This window comes from Carassius auratus, chromosome 27, assembly GCF_003368295.1.
Source record: "Carassius auratus strain Wakin chromosome 27, ASM336829v1, whole genome shotgun sequence".
Classification (NCBI taxonomy): Eukaryota; Metazoa; Chordata; class Actinopteri; order Cypriniformes; family Cyprinidae; genus Carassius; species Carassius auratus.
This window is the reverse complement of record NC_039269.1, coordinates 30,820,413-30,836,424: the sequence shown is the minus strand read 5'-3', so window position 1 is coordinate 30,836,424 and position 16,012 is coordinate 30,820,413. Positions and strand designations below refer to the sequence as shown.

At 35.7% G+C, this 16,012-nt stretch overlaps 1 protein-coding gene across 1 annotated transcript in view; it reads left to right on the top strand.

Moving 5' to 3' along the window:
• gpc1b (glypican 1b) overlaps positions 1–16,012 on the top strand; it is a 59,412-nt gene that overhangs the window by 19,653 nt on the left and 23,747 nt on the right. Inside the window, exon 2 of the mRNA XM_026207141.1 lies at positions 14,770–14,928. Within this exon, the coding sequence (XP_026062926.1) occupies positions 14,770–14,928 (159 nt within the window). The remainder of the gene's footprint in view (positions 1–14,769; positions 14,929–16,012) is intronic.

The window sequence follows — 16,012 nt, the reverse complement described above, 5'->3', positions numbered from 1 at the left end:
ACTGATGCTTTCAGCTAATATTTGAATGTCTGACAACTGTTCTCCAGACTGAAAAAATATTGACAAACGAGTCAGCCAATTTGAAGTATGTGGATGTGGATAAAATCTGTCAGATAATATTTGACCATTTTAGCTATTGCTGCTCTCCTTTGTGGCACACATTCACTTTTTGTGTTAAAGTGGTGCAGCAATTCAGTAAACAGGAACTCTTTTGAGTTTTTGTTTTCATGTAGACACCATAGAAAGGGCTAATTTACTGCTGCTGATCTTTTTTTATTTTAATCTCGAGGTCTGCATAGAGAATTAAAAAAACAGAAATCATAGAATGTAAGACATACATGTTGTTCTCTAAAGATGCTGCTGGAAATTATTTTCCAATAAGGTTTACAGATATTTACCAGATATTAACTTAAAGCAGAGCCCTGTTGGCAATACAGAAATGTGGCTGGGGTTAGTTAGGAACTTGAATTATTTTCCCCCAACAAGTGCAAGAAGGAATCTCTCTAAAATTCATGGCCATAGGGGCGAGAGAGAGAGAGAGAGAGAGAGATGGAAAGAGAAAAATGGGCATTAGAACAAAAGATCAGTACCTGAACACCGAAGGAGGAATGTGGTTTTTAAAACGAAAGTGGGATAAAAAGAGATACACAGGGGGAGACGGTGAGAGAGATGGGCATTCATGCCTTTCAACCTTCTGTTGATGAAAAGCTTCCTTTCAGTGCAACTATGAAAGAGGGATTAGGGAGAAGTGGATGGTGAGAAAGAACATTGCATTCCTCTAAACGCTGCCCCCATTCATCCGTCAAAACGCCTTAATTTACTCCCTGTACCTCAACGCTGTCTGTGCGCTCATGTAAAAAAAATATTAAGAAAGCTGATATTGAACATGTAGCCATTCCTTATCTACTATTCCTATTTCTCTGTACTTTTGTCTCTGTGTAGCTTTGTTAATGTGAGTGGTGCCATGCATGAAAGAAACCGTTTGTAACTGTGAATGAAAGATTACATATGCAGGTTGAGTAGTCGCTCTGGCCACACTTAGAAATGATGGTCTTATGGTTATGGGTTTTATTCATCATGGCTGCAATAAACAAAAGTATCAGTAGACACAATGCTGGGGGGGTGAAAACTTTTGATCAGGATAAAGATGTGTACATTTTTGTTATTTTTATTTTAAATATTTTATATTGTTTTCATTCATTACTGCCCTTCAGAAACAGAATATGCTTACATGTTTCCTAGAAGACAAAATAATTCAAATTTAACTTGATCTTTAAATTAAAAAAAAATTCACCCCCCACTCTAAGTGTGTGCAATAGTGAATGTTTGAACCTTTTGAAATTAGAGTTGTGTGTGAAACCCTCAGCTGTCATCAGTGAAGATGGATCTCAAAGATCATACAGTCACTGCTGGAAAGGGTTCAAATATGCCGAAGATTCTGGATAACCAAAGAAGCAGGACCTGGAGGATTTTTCTGAAGAACAGTGAGCAGTTTAACTGTTCATGAACAGCTATTACACAAAAAAAAGGATCATCTTTGTACTCTAGAGTATAAAAGCAAAACAGAATTAAGTCAAAGTAGTGTAAGCCACAAGATTTTAGGTATTTTTCATGTCCATGGCATAATTGGTTTAAAACCTGAAATACTTTAGGTCGGTGTTATGTTCAAACCCCTAATTCATAATATGAACAAAAATAATACGGATGATTGCCTTAGCCAGAACCACCAATTATAGACTGCAGACTTTCTTAATGCTCCAGCTATCTAATATCACTCTCCAGAGGATTTTCTCGAGAATGGCTTCGTTCATCAATATCAACCTCATTTCCTTTTAATGAACTTATTTTATCTTCTAGATAATGCCAGAGTACCGTCTCTTCATTAATCATTATAGGCAAATAAACAAATTTGTGCCTGCTGAGGCCTAAAACCATGACCAGACGGTCTGTTTCAATGATCTTTTCAATTAATTACAAACCTGAATTCCAAACCTTTACCTTATTATTTATGAAATTCATAATATTATGTAAATTTATGTCAGGGAACACCGATCTTTACAACAATTTTTCCTACTGGCTGGTTGTGGCCTGAGCGTTGGGGACTAGAGGATGAGGGTTCGTGCTGACGCCTGTAAGAGAGTGTGAATGATGTGTGTTACAGCAATTTGAAAACTTTAAATTGGATTGTACTCCGGCAGAGACAGGGACAGATGAACTCTTGTGGTCCCTTGGATACTGTGTGTGCATGTTGTTGCGTGTATCGGCCCCGATAGGACAGGCTGGCACGATGCCTGGCTCTGAGCCGCCCGGTTGAGCAGCATTTCAGGCTGCATGCGCACCAGCTTCCTACTTGACTTCTGCTCTCATTCACATTTTAATTTGTGATGTTATGCCAGTTGACTAATCAATCAAAATATTAGATTTAATTTCTCACTGTTAGGGTTGGGCGACAAATTTGGCATCAGACGATGTATACAGTGAAACATCACAATGGATGATGACGCGAGCGGGGAGAGGTTGGGTTTTTGTTGGTGGTGTTACCGAAGCGTGAATCCTTATAAGGGAAACAACTAACGATTCCTAACACTGTGTCTACACCGGATGTGAGCCGTGACGTGACAAAATACTATAGAACCACTGATCTAAAAAAGAGATTTAATTATATATATCTGTCAATATATAATGATAATCAGTGATGTTGTCTACACTGGATGCGGCAAGGCATGGCACCACAAATCCCTGACAGTGAACTGCTGCTGTGTTATATTTATGACTTGCTGACACAAATTTCAAATAATTTAATGGTCGCTTTGTTGCGTCCAGTGTAGACAGTCTTAAGCTGATGCGGTGCGCCGCTATACAACAACAGATGCATTCAGTGTAGACACTGTGTAAGTAGAGATGACTGAGGACGATGGTGAATGATTTGCAGATCCTCAGTACCAATGACAAACATATTGCGAATCTCGTAAGTGATGGGGGGATCATGATGCCGGCTCAACATCATGATGTTTATCAGCCGATGACATCGTCTATCGGCCCAACCCTACTCACTGTGTAAGAGATGCTGTTGTATATTCACTAAAATGTTATTTAATTGATATCTGTTGCTTGCAAATTACATCTGGCGTATGGTATTTAAAGAACGGGAAGACTGAATTCCTGAACACTTATGGATGATTCTAGCAGGAGAGTGTCAGAGTGTGTCAGATTTCTTGAGCTAATCCTCAGCGTTCATGCCAGAGCTTGTTCGATATCACTCAAAGATGCACATTGTGCTGAAATATCACATTATGGCCCCACATGAGTCAGCAGCATGGGTCCTATGACTGTGTCCCAGGTTTCTTTGTGTCTGATGCCCATGTGACGGTGAGATGCACACTCTTATGGGTCAATGTGGGCATAGGCTACAATGGATGACCTTGGGAAAGACAAGGAGTGTGACATCACTTCCTGTGTGCTATGACTGTTTAAATATTCTTAAACAGTTTATGCTTTAGTCTGTTTTTCCACGTTTGATTAGATATCATCCAGTTAAATATTCCTGTATTTAATTAAATTGTTTTTCCTATTGTATCTATCATAATTTACTAAAATAAAAATTTGAAACAACAAATTGTCTAAAAAGCATTAAAAAGCGTCAGTAATTTTATGTTATAACTGGCTACCCTACTAATTAATACTCTTATTCAGTAAGGATCCAAGAATGAAATTGATCACAAGGGACAGTAAAGACATTTATTATGTTGCAAAATATATATATAATTTTCTTTAAGGAGTCCTGAAAAAAAAAAACAGTTAAATATTAAGCAACACAACTGTTTTCAACATTGATAATAATAAGAAAAAGTTTTTGAGCACCAAATAAGCATATTAAAATTATTTCTGAAAGAGACATTGTGACACTGCTCAAAATTCAGCTTTGCATCACAGGAATAAATTACATTTTAAAATATGTTATGGAAAATAGTTATTTTAAATTATAATAATATTTCACAATATTGTTTTTACTTTATTTCTACAGATCCCTTTTGAAGTGTATTTTACTTATATTACATTTAAAACAATAAGTCAAGATTCATAATAATTAACTGATATAATTAGATATATACTTTGTCCATTATTTATGTATGTTGTTTTTGTTTTCAAAAAGGCTGTCCTGATTTGTGCCTGAAACACTGAAGCATAGCAACATGCTAATACCAAACTCTACAGTTGTACAGTTGATACCAATTTGCTTAATACAAAAACAATTTTGAACACCAACATCCAGAACACCTTAGCAATACCCTCACAACCACCCACACTAACACTAACAAGTCACAGATGCTGTTGTAGTTGAAAGAAAAGCTCTTAACGGATTGTCTTCTGATGTGTCCAGGCTTTAGCCTGTCCAGTTAGCGCTCCTGCGCTTTTAGACACCATAGTAATTCATCTGCAAACTGGCAGAACCCCATCACAGTTCCGTCCTGACAGCTAAATTATATTTGCCTTCACCTCTCATTTATATCTCCTGAGGTGAGACGATGAATATTTCAGTTTTCCAGGGTGTATTTAAGTCTGCCTGGATGAACATGATTCCTGCCCGCTGGGTGTTAAATATTGGAATGGAGTTGTTTCTGTATTAAGGAAACAAAGGCTAGTGAATGTTACTTGAACTATCTGCATATGAACAGACACATAACCCTCGGGACACAGAGATAGCTGGTGTTATTCACACACACACACACACACACACACACACACACACACACACACACATATTTAACATGACCCCACCTCAGGCTGTCAGTAAGATGGAGCGTATCCCACCCACACGGGCACAAAGGAATATGTGTGTGTGTGAGAGAGGATACAAATGTGTATTTTGAGATGTCGTCTCTGTGGAGGTCACGATTGCCTCATTTGACCCGCGCTCAGTGCACAGCACCTCTTCCTCTGAAGCTGATTCTAGTTCTAGTTAGTTTGGGGCAACTGCATCTGCGCTATGGAGAACAGGCTGACAGCTGGCCAGAGGGAGAATTTATTGCTCAGAGGTTGCTCCTCCAAAGTCCAGAAGACTTCATTTAGGTTATTTTAATGGGGGTTTTTTTACACCTACTGTATGTTTATTTTTATTCTTAATTTAAAATGAATCAACGAATAAAGTTAAAATACAAATTAAAATACAAAAATAAGGTAAAAGATGAGTACATGTTTCTTGAATCAGTTTGATTTTTATGTTGGCAAAGGTTGCCTTTATTTGATCAAAAATAGCTTAAACAGAAAAATTGAGATATATTTTCATTAAAACTTCTCATTTATGCAAATTATTCTTCATTTGATTTTCCTTTCAGGTTATTTCTTCTCTGTGGGTGTCAGATTTGACTCATTCGAACCTTTTTTCAATGCCTTGCATTTCTTTCACTAAAGCTTTAGTCTAATTTCTATTTCAAACACACGTATAGTCAAGTGAGCTGGCAGTGTTTGGGGCGTCTGTGAGAAAGAGCTGACAGTTTCCAGCAAAAGCAGAGAGAGAGAGACAGAGAAAGAGAGCAAACAAGAGAAAAAAACAGACAGACAGACAGGCTGATGCATATAGGGAAAAATGGCATTAAACAAGAAGAGGTTCGCACTTGCTCTGATCCAGCCCGAGGTGCTGAGATATTCCAGACAAACACAAATCTGTGCATGCATGTGATTCATCAGTCACTGGTGACTGATGTGGGTGTTGTGTTGAAAGAGTGAAGAACAGAACGGATGAAAGAAAGACAGCTGAGTTGTGTTTTTTGTGCCCTTACTTCGTGATGGGACCACAGTGTCTGCTGATTCATGGACAGCTGCTCTAGGCCTTACAGACTAGAACGTTATTTGACAAGTAGTAATTTAGTAATTTACGAATTCATTTTCTTGTATCATTTTGTTCTCTATTGATAGAAATTAAGATTGAATATCTAGATCATGTATCAATTTGTTTTATTTTATGATTATTATAAATGTATTAAATTATTAATAAGGCATTTACATTTTATAATTCAATCTATTCTTCTGCACATATCTATGTCTATGAAAATAGTATTTATAAAATAAGCATAAAATATATGTATTATAATTTTCATATACTGATTGCATTCCAATTATGTATAGCTAATGTATATATGGTTGTGGTGGTCCACTGCATCCTGTTGGAACTAGCACCTAATTGGCTTGGCTGGGCAGTTGCACCACGCAAATTGAGATAATACAGTCATTTTGTGGGTGTGTTTGCACCATAACCCGATTTACATTCGTTCTTGATGAATACTTCCTTTGTAGCTCAGCAACAAGGGTCACTAAACAGCAGACTGTTCTGACTCTCCCAGACACACACACCAAATCACACAAGTCCAGAATATCTCATGCTGTCAAAACACACAAAGACACAGAGGGGATTGACTTTTCCAGTAGTCTGTGTCTGTAATGAATGTTAAAACAAAAGCAGAAGGAACGGATTAACCAAAGCCCATCTGTAGATGAGGTCAAGGACCGTCCCCTCGTGTTCATTTTTCTCAGCTCTAAATGACCCCTTCACCTTTTTGTCATGAAAACAAAGATTTCCATGCTCAGTGGGAGGAAAAGAGTTCAGTGTACTGTGTAGACAGTTTGTAGTCCACTGAGAACATGTGAACTTTTTAAATCTTTACAAAATGTAAATGACTCAAAGAATGCTGAAAGTGGGATGATTTTATTGCAATCATGTGACTGTCCTCATTTAAATATCATTTACATATGGTTAACGTCATATTTATATCTCAATGCCTATAGGCCTAGAATTGCATGTTGAATTTACCATAAAAAAAAAAAAACAAGACTGTGAAGGATAAACTGTATAAACCTCACAGAATTTATATAACCTACAACTTGTAAAACTGTTATATGGAGGGTGTTTTTCCGAAAGATGTTTCTTCAGCTGAACAATTGGCATGTTGTAAACAACAGTACAATCTATTGAATACACTGTACTTCAATTCCTCACAGCCTCATTTTCATTGCTGTCAAAAAATGAAATATGCCACTATCCTGCTTAAGGTCTATTCAGTGTGTAACAACTTTTACCGCAACAATAGATCAGCACGAAACATGGAAATATTGAAAATGATTTTTCATGCTACTAAAATTGTTCTGTGTAAACCTTTTTTAGACACACCAGATGCATTGTAATTCATCCGATGTGTTTATGGCTCAGTGTTTCATTCAGAAAATGGGACAACAGGTACAGGATGAGAAGTGAATCAACATGCACAAAAGCAGGTTAGTGTGCAGAAATGTAGGGCACTGGTACTCACCTGCGCAGTGGCAGCTGAGCGGATTAGATTCTGATTCAGATCCATGTCAGTGTCCCTGAAGAACTGTCCCACAGGGAGCAGAGTCCAGCTGCGTTTCACTCACTTTCACCACTAATATTCCACCGCTGAAAAGATACATAGCTTGCCTTGTGTTTAGCATTCAGGACTATGCAAAGAGATATTTTTTGAGAAAACCCCTCAATTATTTATCTAGGAAAATTTGTGAATGAATAACTCTCGTATCGTCATTCAATGCTGAATTATGCAACATCTGACAGTGTTCCCCCCCCTCGTTTTCTCAACTTATCATATTTTTTGTTCGGTTCATTTCTCGGATCCCTCATTTACGCTGATAAATGCCTGCTGATGAGGCTGCATGTGAAAAGCTGAAGTGATTTTTGCTTCTAGACAGAGACAGATGCATGCAGCCGGATCAGAAATCCAGATTCCTCTCTGGAAAACGTAATGATCTGAATGTCATCTCAGCATCACCTGTCTGTTTAACAGTTCCTGCTGTGAGTGACGTTTAGTGCTCTTTTGTACTGAGCTGAAACAGGAAAAAGTGAAGGGAAAGAGTTTTTGACACTAAACGGAAAATGTTCCCATCCTCTAACTGTTGAAAGAGTGGCTTTCGCACAGGTTGGATATCAGTGACATGAAATATTATAGATCACTGATGATTCATATCCATCACTGACACAGCGATCAGTGCCATGTTTGATTTGAGGAGAATAAGGACAGTTCGTCAAATTTTATTCATTATCCATTTTTTTGTCACATAAAAATGTACTTTTAAATCTATTTATTCAAATTAAGTCATTGTGATTGATTTCTGTGTAAAACAGTGTTGGGAAAGTTACTTTTAAAATGAATGCATTACACAAAAAGGTAACTAATTGCGATACCGCATTACATTACTTTTCTTATTTGGGCAAGGCTTGATTGTTTTTTAATATAAAAAGTTATATTTTTGTCCCTTTCACACATAAATTCTTTTTTAAATCAATACATCTCAGGCTGAATGAAATGTGAATACATGAAAAAATGAAAGTGGTTATGTAACTTGCATTACTTGTATCTACTTTGTGCAATTTTGGCCTAAAAAAGCTCGCATTTTGGATGTTTGTGTATATTTTCTACTTATCATGGGACCCCCTGCCCCCCGAAGTGTGTTAGTTGAATTTGTGGGAAATAATCACAGAGAGATAAAGGCTGTGATCCAGCAGCAGACAGGAAAATGTTACAGTGATAATCCTGTGTTTAGTTTTACACACACCGGATCATCTGTCCTGTCTCTCTGCCCACAACGCTACAGCTCACTGATACTGAATGCCAGTGTGTGTGTGTGTGTGTCTGTTCAGGCTTCATTTCTAAACCCTGCTGTAATCCATCATGTTCCTGATAACTCTCTCTCTGTGTGTGTGTGACGGGAACTGTGTGTGGGTGGGATTTCTGTCTGGCTTTTATTTAATGATGCATCTTACTAGAATGGGTCACATCTTTCAACTTCCTATCATATGATATCTCAACTTCCTCTCATCTGTTTTGCGAGGCCAAAAATACTCTGGTGTACATATATGACTGAGCTGAGCTCTGATAAGATTGCGAGATGCGAGAACAGGTGTGATTAGCATCATCCAATTAGCCCCTGCTGGTAGAAGTTGTAACTACAACATTTGGAACCAAAAAGGCATTTTTGTACAGTGAATTGACATCCATTTAAAACAATATAATGCACCATATTAAAGTTTGAGGCTGAAATAAATTTTTTTACTAAGCAAGCATGTATTAAATTGATCAAATGTGAGATATTACAAACAAAAAAAATGTTACATCAAAGGTTCCTGAAAACAATGCAACACAGTTGCCACAAATTTCTCAGATTTTAATTAAATTATATTAAGCAGCAGAACTGTTTTCAACATTGAGAATAACAAGGAATGTTTCTTGAGCACTAAATCAGATTTCTGAAGGATCATGTGACACTGAAGACTGCTGAAATTTCAGCTTTGCCTCCCAGAAATTCATAACATTATACAATTTATAAAGAAAAAACGGTGAACTTAAATTGTAATAATATTTCACAATATGACTGTTTTTACTGTATGAAATATATGCAGCCATGGTGTGCGTAATGGACTTCTTTCAAAAACACTTTGAAAGATCTTACCAACCCCAAATTTTGGAATAACAGTGTATTACTGATGCCACCATTTTACCGTGGTGCATCCAGAACACTTCTGTGTAAGTAGTAAGTAGTTAGGTCCTGAAGGATGTGTGTGTATATGGATGAGTGATGCTATCAAAGCATGCGGCCCATTTTTCCCAGACTTCAAATGCCCTGTTAATGCAAGACAAGCAGCTTCACATTTGCAGTTATTTGCGGTGGATCGTTAAGAGAAATGCACACCGCTGGCAAACTCATTTATCAGATAACCCTGAAATGCAATTGTGTTTTGGTGTGAGGGCTCTTGTGTTGTATTGATTGGGTGGTGAAGAGCAAGCGTGTTAAATGTTTCATATCAGATCACTCAGATAAAGTGTCCTTGCTAATAAATCATTCTGTGTGTGTGTGTACTGTATGTGAGACATTTGCAAACTTAGACATGCTACTGAATGTCATCTGCTTTACATTATTTTTCTCTAGCGTGCATTGACCTTATCATTAATCATGATGCTCCTGTAATCTCAGCTAAGCATGTGTTGAAGTTAAAATAATTACTGAAATGTCTTCCTTATAGTTGAAAACAACCCACTTTATATTTGGAAACAACAAAGCGGGCAATGCCTGCTTGTTTCTCTGTTTTATAACAGTGTGGAACATCTTCCTCAGGAAGAGTAAATAGGCTAAATGCTAAGCTAATTTGTCTAGGGGTTTGTGCAGTGCTCTTGTAGCAATGCTAAGAACGAAATAGTTGGGAAATTAAAGGTAATAATTGTTAACTGTAAAACGTTTGGATGACTCGTGGAGGCGAAAAGTATACAGTAACATAAGAAGTCACGTGTTTAGCGGTTAGCAAAAGATTTTAAAATGCCAGTGGTGTAGCAAGCATGTTAAATATAGAAGGGATGTCTTTTCTGAGCCCAAATTGCCCAAGCTATTTCTTACATACCTCAAAGGAAATATATAATTTGATTTTCTGTTTATGTGCATGTACTGTGAATAAAGAGTTATGTAAATTCTCTCAGGGTCTGGTTAGGGTTGTTACTAGTTTAATTAGAAATGACATAAAGCAACTTATTTTGTTATTATTACTATTATTTTCCCCCACTTCTGTAACCTATAACCCCAGGCTGCAACAGGGAGAAGGAAAAAAAAACAACTTGATTGAAATAAGAAAAAAAAAAAAGATTGAAAAAAAACCCCAACATTTTATATATATATATACACATGGTCATGAAATTATTAAGTAGAAAAAAAAAACTGTTTTCAGTATCGATAATAATAAAAGTTTCTTAACCTTCAAATCAACATGTGTGCTTGCTTTCTGAAGAATCATGTGACATTGGAGCAGTGATGCTGAAAATTCAGCTTTGCCATCAGGAATAAATGACATTTTTAAATATTTGAATAGAAAAAATGTTTTAAATTGTAATAATATCTCACAAAATGACTGTTTTTACGTTATTTTATTTTTTTTACGTAAATTAATTTAGCCTTGATGAGCATAAAACTTCAAAAACCTTTAGAAATCTTACCAACTGAAAACTTTTGAAAGTGTACATTCACGTGACATAAAGGAAGGGAGGAAATTCATTCTGGGAATGTACATAAATGTCCTCCTCTGAGGGGTTTCTTTAAGACAGATATCCATAATCACTTCCTCTTGAATGTGGTGATGCTATAGTTACTGCTTCTCATACAGTCTGCAGGCTTTGTGTGTTTCATGTGATGTTTTATCTGTGTAACTGCTTTTGAAGTGAACATTTCCTTCCTCTCCCTGGTAAAATGAACTCACTCATCTCTCTCAGCCCATCTCTCTCTCTCTCTTTCACACTCACTCACACCCCACAAACACAGTTAGAGGGTTTTTTGGATTCTCATTCTGTTCTCTAATTGGATTCTAATAGGAGTTTTCCTCCCTAGAGTTCTCTGATAAGTTAATGGTCTGTGAATTGGTCTTTCTTCAATCTCCAGTCTCACTATGTGTGTGTGTGTGTGTGTGTGTGTGTTAGTGGGCCATGAGAGATCTTAGAGGGGAAAAACACCTCCGGCTTTACTCACCATTTTAAATGCTGTTATTAGAGGTCACATAAGGTCTCTCTCTCTCTTATTTTAGTTTGCACTAAGCAGAAACCAGAAGATGTTTACAAGATGTTTATATGTTTCCAGTTTTACCTACAGACTAATCAATTTTATATTAACTCTAATTTATTGAGGCGGAATAGAACTCCAGCCCAGCTCACTTTAATGAGAGATGTGCTTTATTGATCTGTGAGGGGTAATTTAGCAAGCACACCGTGAGTCTGAATCGAACAGGGATTGCTGCGGATGAATACTAACTGCCAAAAGATCACAGAAAACTGTTTGCCAGCTCTGCAACAGTGTGTTTTCCTGTGTGTCTGTGTATATTTAAACCTGATGAACTAGGCTGTTCAAATATTAAAGGGTAAATGATAATGTTAATCTCAATAAATCTTGAGCTTGTAGTGTATAAATTATCATTATAAAGCAACATTAATTCAATCAATATTTAATTAGGATAAATCAGTTCTTTCCTACCATTTCTTATGATCGGAATGCCCATTTTTATTTAATTTAATTAAATTTTAAACTTTTTCCATAGTTTGAAATAAATGGCAATCGCAATCATTTTATTTATTTATTATTTTTTTATTGATTGTATCATATATATATATATATATATATATATATATATATATATATATATATATATATATATATATATATATATATATATATATATATACACAAATATATACAGTATCTGATGTAATCAGCCTGGTTTCTCTTATATTAGCACTGTTTTGGACAGATTGTTTGAATCCATTTAATCAGCTCAAAGCGATCTGATCGCAAGCGGAGTAGCAAAATTGGGTTAAAGGGTTAGAATAGAAATTGTACTTAAAGCTGCAGTAGGTAACTTTTTAAAATATATATTTTTTACATATTTGTTAAACCTGTCATTATGTCCTGACAGTAGAATATGAGACAGATAATCTGTGAAAAAATCAAGCTCCTCTGGCTCCTCCCAGTGTCCTATTGCCATTTGCAGAAACTCCATCGCTCCCGTTAAGAATCAACCAATCAGAGCTGCGGTCCGTAACTTTGTTTGTGTTCAAAATGTAGAAAAATTTATATAATAAGTGAGTACACCATGAATCCATTTTCCAAACCGTGTTTTTAGCTTGTCCTGAATCACTAGGGTACACCTATAATAAGTGTTTATATTCGGACTATTTTAGATTGCTTCAGGGGTACTGCGGCGGAGTAACCCAGTACCTTTGTGATTCTTCATAGACATAAATAGAGAGAAGTAGCTCCGGCTACGATGTTCTTCCGCAAGACGCAAGCAGTTCTGTTTATTAACCGCTAGAGCGTCAAAAGTTACCAACTGCAGCTTTAAGTAATTTTGTTTTAATTTCATTAAGCTATTTGAATGGGTTAAGGATTGTAAAATTAATCACACGCATTAATGCATTAAAGGAATAGTTCACCTAAAAATAACTATACATTTTATTTATTCATAATTTATTTATTTTGCCATTTTGTGAAATAAATGAGAATCTGAAAAAAAAAATTCTTGACATAATGTTATTTTGAACCTGAATTTTTATTATTTTATTTTATTTTATTTTATGCAACTGCATGACATAAATGATAACGTGAATGCCCTTTCTGACTGCTGTAGCTTCAGTGAGTCAGTCCACAGCCTCACAAAATAAATCACAATGAATCCCATCCCTTCCATATTAATCTCAATACCAGTTCACAGCAACACATTTTGTCAGATCCGTGTTTTCTGTTTTCTTTGGGATGCGCTGGATGTTATAGGCCAAACACATTGGTTGTGTGGGTTTCATCAAGTGTTCAAGTGCTTGTAAACCTAATTGAGCAGTAACATTAAGCTCTGATAAGACCTGGATTAAATTCCATCTGTTTGCTGTGTGCTTTTATATGTCATAGTGGAAAATGAACTGTGCTGCTGGAGTCTCTCTCTCTCTCTCTCTCTCTTTCTCTCTATTCCTCTGGCCTTGGATTGGAGAAAAGACTCAGGATAGAAATGGCTGACAGCCCAGCTCATTAGAAAAAGAATCCTGTCTCTGACAGAGTGTACTCTCACCCGCTGACAAACACACGTGTGCGCGCACACACAAGTCATAGGTAGAGACTCACGTTTTTTGACACTGACAACCATCCTGGCAAAACACACAAGATATACACACTAACACAAAAATGCACAGTGGATATAAGTTAGCTTATATAAGAATGATGTGGTTTGCTAATTGTTTTTTTTTAAGAACAGGGAGGTTTGTAGGCACTAGAGCTTAAAGGAATAGTTTACCTAAAAATTAAAATTCACTGAAAATGTACTCACCCTCAGGCTATTCAAGATGTAGAAAGAGTTTGTTACTTCATCGGAACGCGTAGAATGGATCCGAATGGGTGCCGTCAGAGTCCAAATAGCTGATAAAAACATCACAATATTCCAGTGCTCCAGTCCATCAATTATTCTTTTTAATTATTCTTGTTAATTATTAATTAACAAATCCATCAAGACGTTTTTTTTTTTACTTCAAACCATTGTTTATTGCATAAATATGACTCATCTATCTATATTGCTTCTGAACTATTCATTTTTAAAAGAGAGGCAATAATAATATTAATAATTTTCATTAATAAAAGAGCAAAATAATACTTATTGTTTTTACAATATTGTTTTTGTTATAAATAATAGTACAAAATAAAATTGGAAATATAAATAAAATAGAAACCATTTATTAAATGTTACAATAATAATAATAATTGATACTGACACAGCTGACACATTCAGAGCTTCAACGTTGAGGGTTGATTTATATCTCTATACATATTTTTATTTCTTATAAGATTGATTGACTGATAATATTCACTAGGAAAATACTTACTCTTATATATAAATATAATATGTCTGTATACCACCATCTGCTGCTGCCTTCTAAAACAGCACAAATCACAAACGTGTGTGTGTGTGTGTGTGTGTGTGTGTGTGTCCACGCACAGACTAATACTGCTTCAGAGAGCATGTGTCTGTGCTCAGATTAGGTCAGAGATCCATGTGTAATTACAGTTCACTGATCACTGTAGTAAACCAGTGTAAGCCTATTATATAGTTTCTTTCTTTCTTTCTTTCTTATGGTTATATGGATGAATGAATAAACAGATGGATGTTGATCATTGATAGTCAAATGCATTTCTACTGAGAGTCATGCTAACATTGTTAATGGTCTCTCTCTGTCTCAGGTGAGCACCTGCAGGTCTGTTCTCAGGGTTACACCTGCTGCACGTCTGGGATGGAGGAGAACCTTCTGAACCTGAGCCAACGAGAGTTTGAGACTCATGTGAAGGAGTCTGGACGCACCTTACAGGCCTCTCTCAACAGCCAGTTCAAGAGCTTTGATGGTGAGTTGACATCACATGACACATGACACATGCAGCTTTCCATCAGTCTGTTTTGACTAAAGCTTGTTGAGAAACTGATGCTTTGTTTGTCTGTACAGAACTGTGTTCTGGTATCTCAGAACGCTGATAAAACTTCCTAACAACGTTAGACAGATGGTCTCTCTGTAGGTGTGTGTGTGTGTGTGTGTGTGTGTGTGTGTGTGTGTAGTAGCAGCGTGGATTTCTCAGTCACACTCATGCCTGTGAGTGTGAATGTTATTCACACCCTTTACCTGAGTGATTGTGTTTGGAGAAGCAGAGATCTAGGCCTACAAGTAAATGTTTTGACAGCATCACACTTTCACTTGTCTTACGATAATGTGTATAATGTCTGTATATATATTATGTAGATACTTTTTTTTCTCACAATCTTTCTCTGGCTTTATAATCTTATCTTTCTCTCTCACTCTGTGTAGGCGTTTTAATCAGTGTTTTTTGCTTTTTGTGTTGATTGGTGTGTGTGGGTGTGAGTTGTTTTGATTAGTTACTGTTAGGAACTTCTCAATGATATCAAATCATACTTTACACTATTAAATGCATTAAGTATGTGTTTGCTGTTTTGGATGTGTGAATCTTAAAAAAAATTTGCATGAAAATAATTAAGTTTAAGAATTCAATAATATCAATAATAAATAATAATAATAAAACCAACGGCGAAATTTCTACAGTATTGTGGTGTAAATTATACTTACTAAATATGGGCATTTTAATAAATATTTATGTTTTATTTAATAATAATATTATTGAAAAATAATACAATATTTTTGTAAAATAAAAAAATAAAAAATATTATTCATATTAATAATAATACTTATTATTATAATGATGATAACAATAATAATAACAATAATAATAACTATTATTATTATTATTATTATTATTATTATTATTATTATATTATTTTTTATTATTATTATTTACCGTTAAATAAACAAACAATAACAACAACACTACTACTACTACTACTACTACTACTACTACTACTCATTATTATTATTATAAACCAAATTTGTGCATGTAAAAAATGAGTAAAGATGAAATAGAA